This window comes from Sparus aurata, chromosome 6 (genome assembly GCF_900880675.1).
Source record: "Sparus aurata chromosome 6, fSpaAur1.1, whole genome shotgun sequence".
Classification (NCBI taxonomy): domain Eukaryota; kingdom Metazoa; phylum Chordata; class Actinopteri; order Spariformes; family Sparidae; genus Sparus; species Sparus aurata.
In genome coordinates, this window is record NC_044192.1 from 33,181,859 (window position 1) to 33,204,608 (window position 22,750).

The 22,750-nt window shown below is 42.0% G+C and overlaps 1 protein-coding gene across 1 annotated transcript; it reads right to left on the bottom strand.

Moving 5' to 3' along the window:
- Positions 1-778: 778 nt before the first annotated feature.
- Positions 779-20,148, bottom strand: etnk2 (ethanolamine kinase 2). Its single transcript, XM_030420348.1, has 9 exons — positions 19,630-20,148; positions 11,877-12,014; positions 11,641-11,762; positions 10,165-10,305; positions 7,478-7,620; positions 7,104-7,187; positions 6,842-7,002; positions 6,660-6,733; positions 779-4,891 (listed from the first exon to the last, which is right to left on the bottom strand). Exons 1-9 carry the CDS (start codon positions 19,774-19,776, stop codon positions 4,819-4,821), a joined length of 1,083 nt encoding a protein of 360 aa, XP_030276208.1. The 5' UTR covers positions 19,777-20,148; the 3' UTR covers positions 779-4,818.
- Between the last annotated feature and the right edge of the window lie 2,602 nt (positions 20,149-22,750).

Here is a 22,750-nt window from a genome sequence, read left to right on the forward strand (position 1 = left end):
CAGTATTTCTTACAGTATTTACATCCTCCATCTCCGCTGGCTGACGCAGCATCTCCTTTAGCAGTGGATGAGTACATTTACAAAGTCACATCTGCAAGCCAATCGCTGGCTTCTCTTACACAGCGCTCATAGCATTTACAAAAAAGTAAATATCAGCGTACAAAGGGAAAACAAAACAGTTATCTGTACAGTGTTTCTTAAAATTAAGTTAGTACATTCACACACAAAAATAGTTTTTCTCAAATGAACTGCAATGCAAACCCTCTGAAGCTAACCATTTTGGTATGATTAGAAAACAACGAAAGAAAAGGTGTGAACTATAATGTTAAATTCACTCAATAAATAAACCCTGTTTGAAATGAGAGACATTGAAATATTTGACAACCAGCATGAAACAGGAAATTCAGACGGCCTGTCTGGGATACTAGGCGTGGCCACAAAAACACATCAAATGTATGAGTTGGTCATCAAACTGAGTACATGTTCAATATCTTTATTGAATGTCCACAACAACTTATTGTTCGGCTTATTTTCACCTTACCCAGTGTGTAATGTAATGAGAAAATTACCAACAGTACCATCTTTGTGTCTGGTAATGTTATTTAGTTGTATTCAACATATAGAAATTACACTGCTAGCTGTTTTTAGTCCATTTTCAGTTCAGTCGACAGTGAAAAAACTTTGGCTAATTTTAGCTAACTTTTTGGTAAACTAAATGAGTTAAAACTAAGACGTTTACAACAAGAGATGCGTTGACAACGCGATCCGACCGCTTTTCTCGTTTTCTCCAGACAAGACATGTTAACACATCCAACTGAGCAAACTCCATCTGCTGAAGACCACATGATGCAGTTGGAAGCTCCTGAAAAAGCTGGTGAGTGAACTTTGAGATGAAATCGCTTGCCCCAATCTGTAGCATAGATCAAGTTGTTGTCCAATGCTAGTTTGCGTATTTAAAGAGCAACTTTAACAGCTGCTGAACATCGTGTTCTATCTGATCCCTATGGTATTGTAGATGTGTACTCCAGTGTGTGTCAGTACAGTGGGTCAATGATGCGATCTGACGCAACAGACTCAAAATGATCAACAAAATGTGAATAAATAACAGTTCTGATGTCATGACATTGAAGAGATATCTCCTGAAGTTAGCATAATAACCAGCTAACCTTGGCCCGTCGCAGTCTAAAGCTTTTGTGCTAGCGGCGTTGACACCAACACTCCCAGTCTAGACTGTCTGTCACATTTAGAGTTACGATGGGTTCCAAGCTTAGGTGTTGGTTTTTGATGGTGGGGTCCACATTTGATTGTAGATTGTAAGTTTAACAAACTGTACGTTTGGTTGAGTGTCAGCCTTTTTTTTTTTTTAGAGGAGGACGTTTTTCCCTGAGACACAGCAGGGATAACTTTACTTCCGTGGTGTTGAAATTCTGCACGCAAAGCATGACGAAGCCTTTCGACATACACGCTGGACTGGAGTGACACCGAGATGATTTTGGTGATTTCTGATGCCATACAACAGGTGGGTAAGGTGACCAATGGACCAAACGACTGATAAAACATGAGCACACTCCTGAGTGGGTGCAAAGTTTTTAGTGTTGTCAGTTCAAGCCTACGTTTATCTCTAGACTTCAACATTGGTGATTGCTGGAGTGTTAGATTCTGACTGACTTTAGCTGCAAAAATCAAACTGTGTCACTACTGCAGATGAGGTCAACTCGGGCTCAGTGTCCTCTATTGAGTGAATGGAGACATTAATTCAGTGCTCACGGAGTGCAAATGCCCTTTTTATCCAGGCTGAATTCCTACCAGGGCATTAGGATTGTGCGTTCAAGCAGCAAGCTCACTAATTTGGTCTTTGTCTGCAAATCTACTAAGAAGATTACTCCGCCATTAGTTGCCTCAAGTAAGGGTGTCTTGATTATTCATTAATTAAAATGCACTACTGACATGGCAGATTCAAGCTTTTTCAAGACCATGTCATTGTTGAGCTTTTGCACTCAATTATGTGCCATCACATGAGTGCTCTTCCATTAAGTTGCTTTTAAACTCAACTAGCCTCACACAGCCCCTGAGTTAAAATAAACATTCAGAAGGCTCTGGTCATCACCTCTAAGAACCTCTCACACATTTAGAATATAAATGTGATCCCTCTGAGAGCGCTCGTGTCATTCCTCGGGTTGACTGCCTTCACTGGAAACCATTAATATCAGTCAGGCTCTGTCCAATGTGCTGCCCGCTTGGTAAATTATTAAGCCTGTCAGTTACATGAGACCTGCAGTGGAGGACAAAGGTCAGACCTCAGTGTCTCCCCCTGCTGGGCCTATTAGGGGCTAAAGACTGGGGTGGGGGGTTGGGGGGGTCAAGTATAGTGGTATAGCGACATCTCTGGAGCCAACTATAAATAAACAGCTTCAGAATATATCATCTGAAGCTCAGTTCATTCATGAATGCAGAGGAGTGTATCCTGTTCACCATGGGCAGCAGTGAGGTGTCAAAGTATCTGCAGGGTTCTACAAGCCAAATATAGAAGTATTTAAGACCTTACTAATGTGTGTGCTGAGTTTAATTTAAGGCCAATGAGTCAAAGTAAGAAAGCTGCCGATGTCTGACTGGATCTAAGCTTGTGAAGACGGTTCTTACACTACAAAAGGCTCTTGAGATGCATTGTGGTAAGTGTAGTACGTACTTGGGACTAGAGACAGCACCTCTCAGTCTCCACTGTTTCGATGTAGAACGTTCTTTTTTTAAAATATGTCTCTCAGAAGTCCCCATTTATGGAAATGCAATAGCAAATTGCTGGGGTCAAATACAAAAAAAAAAAAACATGTGTAGGTACCAAGCTACCGATCCACAATGCAACTAAACCAAAACAGTTTGTTGGAAGTTCAAGTGTGTTATGATAGAAGGGACTAATCCAGAGGTGAGGAGCACCATAGCACCACACTTCACATCTCAAGATTGATTTCATTTTACAAAGTACTTGTGATCTTCATCCCCAACATCACCTGAGGCCATATATCATCACGTAGCTTCCTCTGGAGTCACGTAGGGCTTCAACTTTTTCCAAATAAGGAACAGTACTTCTAAACACCTGTAAACGGACCTTGATGTGTAAAATAGCTGGAATCCCCCCCTTTAAGAGTAAGTTAACTTTCAGAGATGCTGTGTGTGCCTTTACGGGTTCCCTTCTAGAACTGACTGTGTCATATGCCGTCTTTTTCCATTGAAGTGCTAGCTGGTCTCAGGACTGTGACACAGCCCCAGATAACCCATTCTTGCCTTTTTTTCACAGCTACACTGGATTTGACCCCTACACATAAACTTATGCAATGTCTGCTGATGCAACAGAATTTTTGCTCCAAATCTAGGATGTGAATGGGGATGGATTACAGTGTGGGGCTGAGAGCAGTCTCTGATGTTAGGATGGCTTGTGGAACATGTGCTACCCGCCTCAGTTTGGAACAAAACTGGGGTGGAAGGAGATCAAAGTTGGTAATGTGAGTGGGGAGCAGACACAGGAGGGCATTAAAGAGGGGAGGGGAGGGGGGGGTGACCTGGGTTGTGATTTTCCGAGAGGTCTGGAGAGTTTAAATGGAAAGTCTAACGGAGCGATTCGCTGCAACCATAAAAGTCAAAAAGGTGGAAAAGGTCTGAGGACAGAAATGCACACAGAGTTTAAAGTGACATTAACTTAGATCCCCTCTATTCTCCCCTCCTCCGTTAGCATCACTGCCCAATTCCACACAAAGCTACACATTTCACCTGAGATGTTATATAATCCACACATTTCTTCACATAAATAAATTAATGCACATTTAGCTACTCTCTATCACTGATTGCTATAACACAATAGTGATTAAACCTACAGCCACTCCATGAAAAGCTTTTCCATTTGCTTTTCCACACACTCAGTGTCTGGTAGGTCCTTCCAGGGGACAAGTCTACTAGCACACAGAAAAGGGTATTTTACTTTCTAGCAGCAGCAGCAGTTTTCTTGAAATAACTAGAAGAGGAACTGCCAGAAGCTCAAACTGCAACGGAAAAAAAAGATCAGAGGAAAGAGAGCAGACACAGTACCGCCCAGTGTCTGCTGCACAGGTGGTCTCTGGGAGGTGCAGAGCAGAAATACCGCATCTACGAGCATTTAGCACCAAAGATGGGGACAAAAGAGGAAGATCGCACGGATTAAAGTGTTGAAAGGAGGAATGGTCTCACCACGCACACCACATGGAAAAACTGAGGGATTCCAGGTGAAATGCCTCTGTAGTCAGTTTCTAACTACATTGAGGCTATGGCATTGAGGCATTGATACAGCGCAGAGAACTGGACAAAATATCTGACAAACCCTCCTAAGCAGTCTTGTCCCTCTTTTGACCTTCATCACCAGCGTTGTGGAACACTTTGGCTCCAGTGACAACAAAGCAGGTTCAAACTCACGATTATCTACTTTAAACTCTACTTAAAACTGTGACTGCTGCGCTTACTACGCCTTGTTCAGCTGCCCTAGGAGGGAAAGCAAGACGTTGGGTTTCAAGATAAATTAGGAACGTACGCAATGCACGCTTTCGTATACATACACACGGAACTCGTGGAAGTTTTAGAATTCTTGAGCTAGAGTTGTGACAGGCGTGGAGCTAGGTTGGGGGAATGAAAGGGTAATTGCGCTTGTTGCAGAAAAGGATGTCATGTTGACCAAGCACTGGTCCGTCGACAGCTGACTCACAGAGAAGAGCTCCCACCCTACAGGAAGTCCCAGCATTAAACCTGGCCCCCCACTTCCTACGGTCTTCTCTCCGCATTCCGTCTTCTTTTCTCCTCTCATTCTGGGATCTGCAGGGCCATCAGTGCAGGTTTGGTCTTAAAGTACTGGTTGAAACGTAGCACAGCGTACCTGCAAGACAGAAGAGTAAAAAGTTGGTGATGGCACAGAAGGATGAGCTTTCTGTGTAAGGGGACTTATAGTAAACTGTAAGGCAGGGAGCGTTGTCCTGCTGGGGGGGACGCTGGAGTCGGGGACTGCAGTTTGCCATGATGGGATGGACTCGATCCACAACAGTGTTTGGCATCTGCATAGATGTCAGGACCCAAGGATTCTCAGCAGAACATGGCATTTTAAGGAGATGATCAATGTTAGCACTTCATAAATGACAGGACCAGATGACAAATTTGACATTTGTGACCAAATACCTCCATATTGATGTTGAATATAATATTGCTTTACCAGTAGAGCTCAATACAGGTTTTTAGAACTGTTGCTTCAAAAAGGCACGAGAACCAGAACTGGGCACCACAGTCTCTACAGACTTAAGATGGCATGCTAAGTAAAATGTCTTATGTTGCTGCACTAGCTCATTTCTGATCACAAGCAAAGTTAGCTCATGTCAACAGAGGTTTAGCTGGTTCCATGTTACAGACAGGTGTTGTTGGCTCTGGTTCAGGCCACATTAGCTTGGCACTACTGTTCTCAGTTGTGTGCAGCTCTTGTGCAAACTTTGACTGCTAGAGGGTAAAATTAAATGTATTATTGAAAGGCCTGTGCATACATGTTACTTCAAGACATGAAGTTTTAAAGACATAACATTGCTAGTTAGCACAGATGCAGGGGGGTGCCAAATTGCACAAAAAAAGAATTTCTAGGTCCTAACAAAGTGCAGTGCGGAGCAGCTCTTCACTGCAGACAAATATCTGTTTAACAAAAAAATTTAACCAGTGATGGTCATTTTTTATATCCTCATACAGACAGAAGGTGCAGTTATTATCAGGGTTCGTACACATTTTTCAAGGTCAAATTCAAGCACTTTTAAGGGTCATTTTTAAGATTTTCCAGCACCTTACTGCTGGGGTAAAATACGTATCTAAAGGAATATATATACTTGTGATGTTTTTTCTTCACTTTTTATAACAATTATGTAAATTGTATTATGCTGTAAACATCTAAAATTATATTTCATAATAGCAAAAACTTCAGAAATTAATTATCCAGTCTGATCCCTATTTTGAGAAAGCCAAAGTTATAATGTCAAGCACTTTCAAGCACTTAAACTAAAATCCAAGCACTTTTCAGACCTTGAAAACACAACATTGAAATTCAAGCACTTTCAAGGATTTCAAGCACCCGTACGAACCCTGTATTATACATAAAACAACTCTACACTTTCCTCTGTATTTTCCTGTTCGGTCAGACAGTGACGCTCATTAAGGCCAGTTATCTTGACTGTCAGTTATGTTGGACTTTGCAATAACGTGCAGTAAGAGTCTAATTAGCAGACAATATCTTTTTTATAGTCAAACATGCAAAGTAGGGAGATCTTCACTACAGCACTGACTTCCTGTGAGTGAATCAGGAGAGATTAGGCTGCAATCCATAAACCTCCTTATGTGTACTTTCTGTGCACCACTATGGGAGCCAAACCTGGTGTCCGTGTGTGTTACAGGTGTGTGAGCAGGAAGTGTCAAGTGGTATGGATGCTCACAAAAGAAATGAGAGACATGCTGGGTTTGGGGTTTTCGATTTCAGTCTTTCATAATGTTCCGTTTAACCCACGCTGACAGACTCTCTTGACACACACGCATGGTCCGAGCGGTCGCTTATGTAATACGTACCCAGGGGGTCGCCACACACTGCTCTGAACCTTTCACACACTCGCGTAGCAACTTACCCGAGGAAGTCAAAGTCGATGGAGGAGTATTTGGCCTGGATGAGTGCCCAGAAACCCCAAAAGAAGTGAGAAGCCTTAAGAGAAACAAATAAGTTATCAGATTAAAGTAATATGAGACAATGTGGGTGAGAGTGTGTGATTGTGTGGCCGGTGTGTGTGTGCGCCAGCATATTCCTCCTCACCAGAGCAAACTTGTTGACCTGTACATAGAGCGTCTCCAGCTCTCGCGGGCTGACCTCCTCTGTTTTCTTGGTGAAGAGCTTGTACGCCTGCAGGTACACTCTGAGCCAGTCCATCTGCATCTCCCGACTGGGATACAGCCCGTAGTCCAGCTCGGCCATTCCTGATACCGCACACGGACGCATGGTCGTATAATGAGCCACGCTGTATGACACGCGATGAACATTAACTCTAAAATAAAAATCACGTTGTGGTTCAACAAACCTGCAAACTCATTGAAGTGGTTGCCGATGTCAAAGGCCTGGTAGTTGTAGCTGGAGTATTCATAGTCTATGAAGCGAACATGACCTGACAACAAGAGGACACAATGAGAATATAACATGTATAATGGTATATCACCTCTAAACAGCTGTAGTAACTCCTCCAAACACTGAGGAGAAAATGGAATTAATAGTTGCAGCCACGGTCTAAACATATGGAATACAACGCATCACATGACATCATATTTGTCGGTATAAAGCATTCAGCAAACAGGTGACTAAGATCAGCCATTGGACTGTAAAGTGTGTGGGGCTGGTCATTCGGGCAGAGGATGACAACCAAGCTGACCATGGACCATTTATGTCAAAGGTACTGACCCTCTTTGCTGTTGTGGATGATGTTCTTGCAGAGCAGGTCGTTGTGGCAGAGCACCACAGGGGAGCCCAGTGTGGAGAGATGCTCCTTCATCCACACCATCTCCTGCTCCAACACCGCCTTGCTGGGAACCTCCTGCTGGATTCTGGACAGAGACACAGAGAGAAAGAGATATCAAAGTTCTGAATGTAGTGACAGCTATGCTCACTTGTACACATTGTTATTGGCCAAAACAAAGAGCTTTTCCCTGTTTTTTTTCTTTCTATCATCTCAAAAATGGGACCATATGTGCCGTGAAAACAACTGAGAGCGACATGCACAGACAGCACACAGGCTCTGTGGAGCTGTCGCCTGCCTGCTCCTGGGAGCAAAGTTACACAGAAACAAGCTCTCAGTGGAAACTCACGGTGCTGCGGTCCCTATGGCTACACCACTATGTCTCCTTCTGAAACTAGATCTGATTCTGAACATTTGGGAGTTATTTAATCGCTTTGTGTGCATACTATGCTTTGAAACTCATCACCTGCAGCTGTATTTATTCTAAATTGTGCCCTTTTCTATCTCTGTGCATATGTAGCAGGCCTTTTCAAAACCATGCATCCAACCTGTGTTTCAGCCACACATGACGAACACAGACTGCTTCAGATCATCGTCAGTGGTAAAGGGTTAAGTCGTTGAGATAGCGTCTCAGCCAAGCAGACTGGTGTGCTGAGCAGAGACCCCTGTGCTAACCGTAATGGGCTTACGGGTGCTTAATCCACAGTCAGCCTGATAGCAGGAAAGAGGGAGGGAGGCACACACGCACACCCTCTCCTCTGAGGTTTCTACCTGGTGTGCTGCCTCTCTCTCCTGCGGCCCGAGTCTTGAATGTTCCTTCCCTGCCTTGTGTATTGCACACATATCCCACTGCTCATCTAGAGGAAGTGGCATGTAGTCTTTGTCATCTCTGCTGAAATCATTCTGTATATGTTAACATTTGACCTTCTATATATCGTGTGCTTGAGACCTAAGAGCAACAAGTGTCTGCTGCCCAGGACCAGGACACTCCAGCTGTCTGCGTAACCAAGGAAGAGAGTAAAGTAACCTGACACACTGAGCAAAGCAAACATCTGCTGGCCGTCTACATGCCTCAGACTCCCTAATCCAGTTGGCTATTATTGTTACAGTTATATAAGCCACATGCTGGACTTAATCTAACAGCCATCAGAACAGAGATATCAGCTGGGACTGAGCAGCTGGCCTGGTTATGAAACCTTTGTCATCCCAGGAGGTCCAGTGTCAAGATGCAAACCAAGCCATCTTTGGTCTGAACTCGTGGTCTCTCCTTCCTCTTTTCCCAGAGATGAAAATGCAATTCTGTTAATAGTGTGAATGCATTTCTTAATGCGTGTCGGTGAAAAGATGTCTGGACAAGCTGTCAGAGTTATAATCTCTCTGGTTTTACAGTATCTTTATCTGCCATAATGAACATTTCTTCAACAAGGCTTTCGCATGCCTTGTTGAAAAATCTCTGGTAGTCTCTGAAAGTAATCTATGAGTGTTAAATTAGCCATACAGGAATCATTGTTGTAACTGATTTCTATACCACATTTGAACACCTTTCTAAATAACAAACTTGTGGGTCAACAGCCAGTTTGGGAATAACTGCTGATTTGATCTGAGTTTTTAATCACACGCGAATAAATCACTATGTCCTAATAGTTCAGTTGTCTGACAACAGAAACTGAAAAATATGTACATAAGAACTATACTGTGCATCTGGTTGGATTAAAACACAATGTAAAGGGATGACAAAGAGCGGGGAGACTGAACAAAGATTTAACATGATTACTCTGCAGAGTAATCAACTGTAGCTGTAGTCTCACATTAGACTGCGTGGCAGCTAGTGATGTGGGTGATACAAGAGAATAACTGAAATAAAAACAAAAATATCACTTTTTTTTTTTTTTTTTTTTTTAAAATCACAAATCGCAATAATCACACAGTTAAAATCACAAACAGTTAATTGTAATGATTTTTCATTGTCTGGATATTTGTGGAAAAAAAAAGGGATTCCAGTACGTTTTAATGCAATTTTCATCCCAATTCTGTGAGACAGGATTTCATGAAATTGTGATATCATTGCATGTCCAGTGGTAGGAAAGTTAAGAAGACAAGATTCATCTCCAACTTCCTTTGTGATCACTCCAACTGAAAACAGACAAAAGACATTTGTTTTGTCTGACTGAATGATGATCTGGGACCATAAAAGTCTGATAAATTGAATGGCAATCCAGACAAAAGTTGTAGAGTTATTTCAGTGGTGGACAGACTGAATGACACAGTCAGAGGCTAAAAAATATTCTATCACTAAAGAGTACGGCTGGTTGTAGAGATTTTGCACTGGACTGGTTTTGCTTGTTTAAATAAGCCTCCGATGTAAGCGTTATAACATCATGTGACAGATACCTCTGGTACCTAGAATATTAAACAGGGTCAGTTGTTGCATCCTGGTGCATAGACGTTTGATAAAACTACTTCATTAAGTGCTCTCTGATGATATCAGGCTCAGGGAAATTGACCCTGTTCATAACTAAAGTTACAGGCAAATCAGGCAGTCTCAAGAGATATTTGCATCAATATTGCTGCACGTGTGCAGGGCCATGAGTCCGGGGAACCAGCTTAAAACTACTGAGAAGGTAGATCTCACCTGATGTTGGACGCTTGGTCGGTGAACTCTGTGGCTACAAGGGAAAAGTACTTCCGCATCTTGATCCAGAGGTTAGGTTTGGGAATGCAGCCATTGTGTGCATGGATGGCATGGATACGAGCCATCTCCCTGGCTATCAGTCTATGACGTTATAAACACACACAAAAAGATACAGTTAACATCATGACTAGATTTCAACATGAGGCACATTACTAACTATACTGTATTCATCTTCTGCTATGACGGCACCCAACGGTCCAATGCCCTGCTACATGATAAACATACTTCCACGATAGAAGTGTCTATTGCGGAGTTCCTAGAAAGGATCCCATGAAAACATCTCAAGATACCAGACCCCACTGAGGTGATGTAGACACATCGTGTTTAAAAGATACTTAGGACATGTGCATTACCTGATTATTTAGTAGAATTACCGACTGGTTTGAGCAAAGACCTGGCCATTGCTCCATTGTTGTTTCAGTGTGGATTGTCCGCCAGCTATCATTTGCATGTGACTCAAATGTGCCTGCTTCATTTGCCTTTCCGTGTGTCATCGAGGGCTTTCTGCATTGTTATGTAGTTGTGTATTCTGTGTAGATAAGGGACCTACCAATTATAAAATGCTGAAATAGAAACTGACACCTATTTGGACAATTGCTGGTGCCAACAAAGAGGTTTTTTTGTGTTGTTGCTGCTGTTGATTCGCTGGCTCTGTTTTATTCTTTTGTGCTAGAGACACTACAGAATCTTCATTATAAAAAAAATAACAAGGCGCTTTTAAAGTCATTCAGGCTTTCATTCGAAAGAACACAAGTGCAATCATTAAGGTCTACTTTAAAGTTATCCTTCTTTCATATGAAAAGTGTATTTAAAAAATAGCCTTTATAGTCCGCTATATAACTAACTTCTCACTGATAATAATCTTTAAGTAGGATTCAACAAGCCAGTAGGTCATGAATGTGCCAGCGTTAAATGGATGTGACAAAGACCAGATCAGATAAAGACTGGCCACTGCCATCACTCAATGTCATCTTACTGGCCAATAGGCTCAACAAGACAATTACCAACTGACACTGATATTTGACTGATAAATCAGTCCACCCCTAGTATGCACTACTGCTCAAACCGTTGGTGTCACTTGAAAAAAATGGCGTTTTCCATGAAAACTTGCATTCTATATATTATATATATGCAGAACAACAGCACACTAATGAGTTTCAATCATTTTCTGACCATTTTTAGATTAAAGTTGAACCCACAAACGCTGATGCTCCAGATAATCAACATGCTCCAGATAATAAACTTTAATCAGCACAAATGGAAAGGAAATGTTTAAGTGACCCAAAACTTTTGAGAAGCAAGTTACATAGAACAAACCTGAGAGGATTATGAGCACAATACAATGCTACTTTAAACATCTCTGAGTTAAGTCAATAAAAATCCCTAGTGACTCTAATGACTCTACCACGTCCTGACCTGAGTAAGGAAGGATCCCTGACATCCTGCGTCCCAAGAGCGTCCCCTTGCATGAATTCATAGCAGATGCCATTCTGAAAGGTGCAGTAGAGGCGAGGAGCACAACCGTTAGCATGTAGCACCTAGAGTAGAGACAAAATAATACAAAACATAAGAATTAGACAGAAGAAACTATTCTTTAGCACAAACTGATTTATTGGGAACTGACTGAAAAATTCATTTGCTTTTGACACTACCTGAAAGCTTTTGAGCTCATTGTCTCTGTCCACGATCAGCTCTGTCTTGTTGCCGTATACTCGGACAAGGACCACATCCTCTGGACTGTCGTCCACATAGCAGCCCACTAATTTGTTGGTGGTTCCATCAGTGAAGAGCTGGAGGAGAAAGAGAAGAAATTATATACCTCTCACAGAGATACAGATAAACACCTCCAACCTGCTGACTCTACAGCACTGTAGCAGGGCACGCGATGTGGCCTGCAGGGCAAAAGGTATGAAACAGGAGTGCTTACCACATTGGGCAAATTGCCCTCACAGCTAATATGGCTTCAGTCTACTATAGCACACTGGAGCAATGGTTGAGTATTTAATATCATAATATAAGGCACAGTCAGGGGAAATTGGGTCAGGCGTCATTTGAAGCCTTTGAAATAACCAATTAACACTGCAACGGAAGCTCAGCAGGCTCTCTTCTTAACATAACACAAAATCTCCTTCTGCTCCGTGATCCTCCAGTATGTATCTGTATGTTAATTAACTTGATAGACAAGCCCTATGATACACTGACCATTGAATTTCCATAAATATTCTTTGGGAATCTGAGAATGAATAACATAACATTTACTGATTAACCCACATTAGTAGACAGGATACTCTTCCCAGACCACATGTAGGACTATACCTTAACTGTATTCCTATTTGAAGCCTATAAAAACAAACCTTTCTTTCTTTTTAAGATATGTTTGCTTAACACTGCTCGTAGAGGTAAAATCATGTTTGAGCTGAGTATCCCTTTTATTTCTGTAATACCATGTTATAATGTTGCAGTGCAAAAAATAATCCACACTCCAAATTAGCATTCTACAAACATTACAACTAGGGATGTCCCGATCCGATCTGTAGGATCAGGATCAGGGCCGATCTGGGCATTTTTCCTCTGATCGGAATCAGCAATTTTGAACGTGGACCCAAGCCCGTTGTTTTTTTTTTCTTTTACGTCAGAGCACAAATTGTGGCAGAACACAGATGCGGACGTAGCGTTAGTCTGGCAAACCTGTGGATAAAATGTCTGCAGTGTGGAAATAACTTAAATTAGAAAGCGAAAGCAGTCCAACGGCAGACATGTAACATCTGCTATAAGGTTGTTTCGCGGAGCTGCATTTAATACTACTCAGTCGATACGGCATATAAAAAAACAAACACTCAAAGAATACATGTTCACTCGAGAGTACAGGCAAGGACACCGAAGCAGCAAACAGTCGCGAAAACTTTCAAAAGTTAAGAGAAATATCCTCAGCGACATGGCCACAAATATTACAGAGACGGTCATCTAATTAATCGCACTGGCGTGATCTGCGTCTCACACACACTTCATCTGGCTGTACTTGAGGGTCTGCTGTCACAGCGCAGCGTCAAACACTCACCTGCTAACACAACGAAGGTGGAGGCCAATGTTGTAATAGCATATGCAGAATAAGAAAGATCCATATGAAAGTATATACTTTTTTTCAACAAAATAAAAAAAACCTATTAAGGAACAGCTTGGATGCAGGTACTGCAGCTGTATTATCTCGGAAAATATTAGTTAAGGCTAAGTATCGCATTGAGACTCGGTATCGGCAGATACTAAATATTAAAGGACACGGATCGGGGTAAAAAAAAAACCTGATCGGGACATCGCCAATTACAACAAGCACTGTTATGTCTTTCTTGTTGCAAGTCAATAAAGTACTGATAAGCTCAAAGGAACAACTGATCATACAACATGGAACCGGTTCTGGTTCTCAATTCCCATCCCTTAAAATAACTTGTACGTGCCGCTTAAAAACAACTGTTTGTGCCAGGAGTTCTTGCATCAGACCTGATGACTCTTCAGCTGGGTGGTGATGGTGTTGCATCAGGGAGTCAACAAGTTAAGAGTAAGCAAAAAGTCTTCCGTGTCTGGGGCTAGGCCTTTAATATCTGAGTGACATCACTCCACTGGAAACCCGTGGGTCAGTCCATCCCACTGCAGCGGACACAATAACAACATACACACTGCCTGCATCTCCCCCGGCCCAGACGCTCACTCATACATATCTGGCATTCCACACGTGGCTGGCCACAAAGATGGGCGTGCAGGCATCCCTGTTATGACGGTACATACACAAGCATAAACGCCTTTGCTACCACATGACTGATCCCTTCTACCCACCACACAATACACCGCTAAGACCGGCGATCAATACATCGACAGACAGCGATAAGCTTGGACCCAGACAGAGGTAAACATTCAGCCATATACTGCCTGACGTTTCATTTTTTTTCCCACGTTCTGTGGGGTGACTGCACGGCCTCTGGGCCAGTCTTTCCTATGCAGAGCCGTCTCCAGCCTGAGAAAGTTGTAAGAGGACACTGTGGCTCTGTTGCTGTTGGCTCACTCTGCTGTTTGCAGGAACTCAGCGTGTGTGTGGGATGTTTGGAAGTGGACAGTGTGTATTTACAGTAAAAGTCTTCCTGTCCAGGTGGCAGGGCTAATCAGGTGTTTCTGTCAACAGTGCTGCCCTGCTCCCTTTCGCCACATTTAGTGCTTCCCGCTCTCATCAAAACAATGGCCCTGCTGCTCGAGAACATCCTCCCCGACTTGACCAAATAATGCTTTTTTTAACATTAATCTCACACTCTTTCTCCCTTTTTCAGCTGTGACCTGGTTCATATGTACACTTGCCAGTCATATGGCTGTGCCACTCCATATAAGACATATGCAACAAAAGGCTTGTTTGGGTAGTGGTCAATGAGAAAAGCTCGGCTTGTTCGGACGGTGGAGATCGAGGAAAACACTGTCACGGTCTCGGCTACAGACGTGTGAATGGATAGGGTTTTAGATCCAGAGAGTTTAACCTTCAAGAAGCAAACACATGGTTGTCAAAGCTAGAGTAGTAGCAGTAAATGGTGTTATAGTGCACACTTTCAGAGCTACTCCAAATAATCTGACCTGGCCATGACACATCAGCAACCGGATCCGTTTACAATGAATCAATTATGCATTTACCTTTTCTCACAAGGTGAGTCTCTAAAAAGAATCGCTCACCACCACTCTTGTGTGTGCTAGGTTGTGGTGAAAACATACTGCACATAGATTGAATGTATGCTAGGCGTGGATACAATAATGGATTAATGAAAAATAATTAAAAATGCTTGTTTGTTTACTGAAAAAAAAGTGCATTTATACATGACTGTGAGAACAGCACTGACTTGTTACCAGCTGTGACAGCATCAGCTGGTTTTCCCTTTCTCTGTGTATGTGTGTGTGTGTGTGTGTGTGTGTGTGTGTGTGTGTGTGTGTGTGTGTGTGTGTGTGTGTGTGTGTGTGTGAGAGAGAGAGATTGGCAAAATGTGGTCCTGGACACACCTTTAGGGGCAGGAACTCCCACAGAGGCAGTGTTGAGTATTTTTGCCAGGTGTCCGTCAGTCTGTTGACAGATTTTATTAAGAACAGCATAATAGCGTCTACGCAAGATACTTTACAGGTGTTTAGTTGAAAAACAAAATGATGGCTACCTTCGCAATGTGAGTGTTTGACCCATAAGAATTGAGTACACAAGTAATAATGTACTAATGCCTGCTGAGCAGTAAAGGTGTGGACCATAAACATGTTGGCAGGCTGGTGTGATCCCATCGCCATGTGGTATTTTTATAAAACAATCTCAATATTGCCAAAGCCGAACCAAACATGAATCTAACAATGTTCCACTATTAAGCATAACATCAGAATAGACCCTTCACATCTGTCAAATAAAAACCTTCTTTTGTTTTTTGGGGGGTTTTTTGTAACACTTTAGACACACACATTCATTCATTTGGAGAACTGACAGAATGACTCAAACAGCCAAATAAGGCTAAGGGTGCTCCAATAGATCAGCCACTGATCATTATTGGCCAATATCCTAAATAGTTTGATGAATGGTCTCTAAAAAGGCTGCTCAGGAGAGCTGATCAGATTTCAGACAGTTTCTTTGTACTGTGTCCTGTCCTGGTCGGGGAAGACAGATGATGTGGTTGGGACAAACAGACTACCGGTCAACAAATGACACACTTATTCAGACCATTTTTGTAGAGTTAACATTAACGTTGGTATGGTTAGGAAATGTCCTCACATAATAACAGGCTTGTGACAACACTGATAATCCCCAATATACCTTTTCTCTTTAAACAGGAAAATATGCCTACCATCTCTAGAGCGCTGTGTCAATTTACTGTTAATGCAAACTGAACATTTCATCCAGCTGCAGCTTCACATTAAAAGCATTTAACTAGTAAAACTCAGAACTTTAATTTTGAAGTAGGCTAGTCAAAGGAAATGTGTTCAGTTAGCACCACCACTGTTCATCAAAAATGCATCGACAGAGCAAAACAACGGTCATTTTTGGCATTTGTTGACAGCTGATCAATTTGAAATATATCAGGGAGCGGGTTTATACAGTCTGTGGGAGTAATGGAACAAGAGGGGAGGAGTGTGAGTCTCTGGCAATCTCATGACTTGATTAAATTTATTCGATTCAGAATGGTTTCTCAACTGAAAACAATTATCGATTTGTATCGAGAATCAAATAAATAGAAAAGGGTAACCATTTTCAGTCTTTTGTTCCAGTATAGTGTCTGCCAAACCATTTGTTGGTGTCCTTAATCTGCTGGAGTACAATATGAAACACAATGACTGTATGTGGCTGACAAAATAAGGGTGTCCAACAGTGAGAGCAGCCTCACTGCTGCACTGTTTGTCTCACAAAGGTTATCATTCAGTTTTAAATAGCAGAACTGCTTGCAACACAGGGAGCAATGCTGCTACAGCGTGGCTACTGCCAGCCCCGTCTTCTTGTTTACATGAGGTTTGCCTTTGATAGATATGCCTGAGGAAGACAGAGATGGAGGGAGGGTGAGAAGGAAAAACTGCCCTACACCTGTTGAGGGTATTCTCTTTATGAACACGCGCTGTGCTTTACTGTCAAGTGTAATGTTTGTCATCATAGAAGTAAATCATGAGATTGTGATCGTAAGTTGGGGAATATCTGCTGCCTTCCCTTTGACACACAGCTCTGCTCTCAACAGCCGGTCAGGCACAGCCGCCCACAGTGCTGAGGCTATTACTCGTGATGTGGAACCAATCAGGTAGTGCTGTGGGTGGGACATTGAGTGAGCTCCAGAGTGGTGGCCATGGATGTATTGTAAGCATAAAATATGTTACTATACTATTAATAAATGAATAAATAATAAAAAATAATAATACTTAATAATACATCTATGGTTGTGACTATGGTCAGAGAGGCAGCTACATGAAAGCCAGAGAAGTGTACTTTAAAATTATTATTTTTTTCTTTTTGCTAATTTCTTTTCTTTGTGACTCAACACTGTGATAGGATCTGAACCATGACTTTTGTGATGCATGGCCTCCAGGAACTTCATGGATATAAACTGACTGGGCTCTTTCATATTATATTGATGGACTAAAATATTTAACAGAAGTGCTGAAGGCTACAGACCTGGATTAATATACTGCCTTAGAAAGAATATTGTATAGCCTATTACTGAATCTTACTTAGATTCATTACATTTTTAATTATACACGACTGTATTCAAAACCTTTTTATTGATCTGTTTAAGTACTTCAAAATAATTTGTATCCACTTTCATGTAGTAGCCTTATTGGTCAATAACGTCTTTCTTTTGTAAAATATTCTCATGTTTAAGCCCCTTAGAGGTAAAAGAAATATTAGCTGCTTATCATTATCTAATCATTATATTAAATATCTTCAGGGTGTGGACTATTGGTTGGACAACAGACAGCTGAACACTTGGAATCCAGGAAATTGTAAAGTACATTTATAAATGTTCTCCTAATGAGATAATGGGAGGCAAAATGATTAATCCAGAGAACAATAGGCGGATGGATCAATGATATAATTGTTAGCAGCAGCCACAATTTTATGCAAAGTACACTGAGCTGGCTGCATTTTTCATGCATAATATCATAGAAATGAAGTTTATCAGGTCATCATCATGGTTATTATCATCAGCAGTGAAATTATCAAAGTCAATGGCTACAATCAGATACAGGTTAGTGGTGTCAAACTGATCCAGTAAAGGGCCGTGTGGCTGCAGGTTTTCATTCCAACCAAGCAAGAACACACCTGATCCAAATCAGTTAATTAATAGGTTAATCAAGAAATTATCTGACAGATTAAACCACAATGAAAATAAACGTTGGTTGCAGCCCTACATCTGATAGAAATTCAACATGGACATAAGGGTGTAACTACCAACTGTGTCACTGTATCTTACGACTGGAACAGTGCATGCTCAGACTGTCAGTGATCTCTTTGAAACTGGCACCAAGTTCCATCCCCACAGAACTGTGTATGGCAAGACTCACTCTGCAGCTTATCTTTGAACCCCAAGCAACAAAGCAGTTCCACAAATGACCGTTTGAGGCATTTTTCAGTGACAACACGCACACATTCTGGAGGTCTGACCTAATGAGAAAGCTCTGTTTCCATAAGTTTCCTCTAAAAACCTGTCCTGCTGCTCCTGACGCTGAGAATTCATGAATAATACAACTCGATATAGTCTCAATTTTAGACCAAGTTAAAAGGTTTTAAACTTTGGTAGACACGCCTTCCTTTTGAGACAAGGATCTGTGTGTTTATTTGATCTGTAGCTGTGTCTTTCCGTTGACCTAATTGTATTAATGTCACCTCTGTATATTATTTAGCCACTTACCACATATATTATAGAATTTAGGGGGGGGGGGGGGGTTTGTTGACAACAGTCATTAGACAGATAGATAGATAGATAGATAGAATTACTTTAATGATCCCAGACTGGGAAATTATTTGAGAAATGTTGACGAACAAATGTTGGCCATTTGCTCTTGATCTAAATGGAAACATTCTCATGGAGGCATTTGTATTGTCACCAATTTTTCCCTAGATTAATTAAAAAAAATGTATTCAAGCATGTATTATTTGCCTTACGTACCAAGGTGAATAAAAGAAACAAGTGTGAAACGGTTTGTACTTTACATTGTTTTACACGATCACTAAACTCCTACCATCTCTTGGTTGTGCTCAGTACATGCATCAGTAGTGGGAGTAAAAAATCAAGTGCTTTCCTGGAAATGTCTCTCAGCATCAGTGTCCACCTTAAGAGCTAATGTTTCTGCTACCATTACCAATCAGTCTTCACGGGATTTAAAACATCTGACAAGGGAGCAAATCAACGTAATTAGACTGAACATCAAGTCACAATCATAAAACACAAGGTGTGTTTGCTTCCTTGACCAAGCCTTTAATTGCCATCATACAACTGGCCATCACGTCACTGACATAATGACTTCCCACTCTTGCTGTCTGTGGTCACATGTTGTGTACTTTGAACATAAAATAAGATGCCCGTCACTTCACTATTATCCGTCTAGCTTTCTGATTTAACTAACTTACTAATGTTCGTTTGCTAGCTTAACTTTGGCTAGAGTTTGAGAGCGTCTTGCCAGCTTCTTGAACGTTATTATTTTCATACAACAGGAGAGCAAACATAAGACGTCTTCTCTCATCAATCATGAAGAGAAAGGAGCCAGTGGTGCTGTCACTTGCTAAAAGAACATTTGACTTGCCGGCGGATAACGTTTCCTCGGCCCTCATCCTCGCTGGCTGGTAGTGCTTGGTGATGCTGCAGAGCTGCCTATCGTAGCCTAGCCTAGCATACTCTGGACAGCTAGCTTAGCGGCTAACGTTACCTTCGTCTTGACATGGCTCGTGTCCCACGCCGGTCTCAGCTCTTTGATAAGCTTCATCGCCCCCTCCGTCACGTTGTGTTCGTCCACGAAAATGGGAATCTTTCTAATTACCGGCGACCCGACGGGCACATGTATCTGCGTCTCCATCCTGTAGCCGTGTGTCTGTAACGCTAATCTCCGAGCCACTTCACAGATATTTCTGGAAATTGCAGCATACAAGGTGATGCTTGGTTTGTCAGCAGATAAGCGTTGACGTGTTGTCGTGAGTGACCGGAGTTTTGCCTGAGAGAGTTATCTTGCTGGCTTGCTGTAGCAGCGGGGATGGGCTGAAAGGCAGCGAAGACGTACGGTCAAACTACCGGGTGCTGATGCTCGTCGCCGGTTTTCTTGGGAGCAGTCAGCCAACGGTACCATTTCCTCGTACTTGGCTCCGCCCGCCCGGGATCATCCGATTGTACCGCCGGTTGAGACGCACCACAACCGAGCACGCCCATTTTTTACCGAGTGTGTCCGAGTGGAGGCCGAGTTCAGCCGAATGAGAAGACGCGCGACGCGCTGCTGGCTGCGTGGGAAGATGCAGGTTTGAAAAACTAAAGAACATCTTTTCTTCAACACACAACTACTGAAGAAGTCGCCTACATCATACGTCTGCCAGATTGTATTTCATTTAGACACACTAAACTCCAATTTGTTTGACACATTTACCTCTTTTCTGTTTCGTAGAGGGTCTTTTTTCTTTTTAACCGCAGTCTAAAGTTACTGTGACAGAGCCAGTACTGCACCTGTTGAAATGAGCAGCTGTCATTCGGTCGTATGAGTTTTGAAAAAAACAAACAAAATCAAAAATTCATGTACTGCTGTGTATGTATACAGTGCCCATGAAAAGTGGATGTTTTCAGCTTTTTATCCCTTTTATAAATGGAATCATGGTCGATAATACCATTTTTACAAAAAAACACTGTTTCTGCAAAGTATGCCAATTAATTTATTTAAATGCATAATGTAGAATTAGTGATTGCATAAGCAGTCACCTCATTCAAGTCAGTATTTAGTAGATGCACCTTTGGCTGCAGTCATTTACATTTAGAGCTTTCAGCAGACACTTTTGTCCGAAACGATTTACAGTGGTGCCGACCAGCACATCAGGAGCAGTTTGGGGTTCAGTATCTTGCTAGAGGACACTTCGACATGCAGACCAGAAGAATGGAACCAGTGACCTTCTGATAAAAAGGCACTGACTCTACTCCTGAGCCACAGCCACCCCAGTCACAGCACTGAGTCTGTGTGGATAGGTCTCAAACAGGCCTGCACGCCTGGAATCTGCAGTTTAACTCAATGTGTCTTTGCAAAACTGCTCAAACTTTGTCAGGTTGCACAGGGATCAGGCGCGATCAGCCCCTCTGACTCGGCCACTCCACAACAATCACTTTGTTGTCTTTAAACCATTCCTGTGGAGCTTTCGCTGAATACTTCGGGTCATTGTCTTGCTGGAAGATAAATCTTCGCTCAGATCGTAGTTCTCTTGCAGACAGGTTGTCCTCCCAATATTTTGCTGCAGTCATTTTACCCTCTACCTTTACAAGCCTTCCAGGGGCTGCTGCTGAGAAGCTTCCCCACAGCATGATGCTGCCACCGCCATGCTTCACCGTGTGTTTGAGGTGAAACATAGCGTCAAGTCTGATGCCAAAAAAAAAGGGCCCAATTTGGTCTCATCAGACCAAAGAACCTGTTGTAAGAAATTTTAATCAGAGAAGAAAGATTTTCATTGAGCAGCTATTCTTTATACCTAAACAATCTGAATAAACAAACTGACCGTGAAGGACGACACAATTTCATACTGTTTTACTTTTATATTTGGCGGACCCTGCCACCTTTCTAGCTTCAAACAGTGTTCTGGGACCTTATTTGTCTCCGAGAACAGCTTGTTTATTCAGCCATGGAAAAAAAAAAAATGTAATGTAATGCTTTATCAATCAACAAGATAAGATCACATGTATGCATTCCCAGGGGACTGAATGGTGTCACAGCAGCACAAAGAGAGAGCAGGTTAAATCCCACCAGATCCAAAAGAAACACAGAGCAAAGGACAAAAAACATCATGTGGGTCACACAATAAACAAAAAGATAATCAAAGCTATAACATACGTGCAGGAAATTATGCTTTCAGTACAACCAATTTTAGATTAAATTGAAATAAGACAGAATGTGTACATTTATGTGCTTTATGTGGATTTATGTGACATACTAATGTCACATAAATAACCCTTATTAAAAGAGAAAGTAAAGCTCTATGATTGTTTAAATATTGCAGCTTGTCTGAATGTTTGGTCCCAATACTGTTGTGTGACGTGTGAATGGGTACCGCCAGTAGATGCATGCAATGAGTATGATCAACGAGACCGTCTCTATAGCAGTACCAACTCTCAGCCAAACGGTGGCAGTATAGTAGCAAAAATATGTCAAGCGATGCAAACAGAGGGACATGAGTTTCACTCAAGTTTATGATGAGTCCACGAGGTGAGACTGTAGCTAGAGCTGCATCACAGAAGTTGTCTGTTACTCACTCTATCACCGTCTCTTAAAAGATGCTGTTTGCTGTCGGACTCTCACGCTCTTTCACGTCTCACAAAGATCCACTTTAGATTGAAGGTCCCTGTTTATTACAGGTTACATCTCAGGTGCCTCCTCAGTGGACACTGTGATGGTCTCATATATGATTATAACTTTATTGGAGTTTATCAGGGCTGAACATAAATCAACCCTGTTAAGAAAACCTATGGGTCCAACACAGCTTTGAACATGCTGTGTCATATTGTGATCTCGGGATTATGGAGCGTCATCAGATTTTTTTATGACTAAGAGTTTGGGTTCAGCATTCTGAAAGACGGGACAGACGCTGCTATTTTATTTGTTTGTTTGTTTTTTGGGTCAAATATTTAGTGCTCAATTTGTCAGAAGCTTACTTACTGCACGAAAACTTCTTCCACAAGGTTTTACTGTGCTGTGGATCTAACTACCTCTGGCTTCCGTGCTCTGACTCTGCTGTCCGTCACTGAAGAGTCCGGCAGCCGGTCAACATCTGAAGAGTGACCGTCTGGCCGTCTTAGGTCTGCTCTAGCCT

What these genes read in the sequence shown, in the direction of transcription:
- etnk2 (XM_030420348.1), bottom strand. Translation starts at nt 19,776, where the DNA reads ATGGAGACGCAGATACATGTGCCCGTCGGGTCGCCGGTAATTAGAAAG. An exon ending in CGAGCCATGTCAAGACGAAG is followed by an intron (nt 12,015 to 19,629) that starts GTAACGTTAGCC and finishes TTTCTCCTCCAG; the next exon opens with CTCTTCACTGATGGAACCAC. An exon ending in CCACTTCAATGAGTTTGCAG is followed by an intron (nt 7,003 to 7,103) that starts GTTTGTTGAACC and finishes GTGCGGTATCAG; the next exon opens with GAATGGCCGAGCTGGACTAC.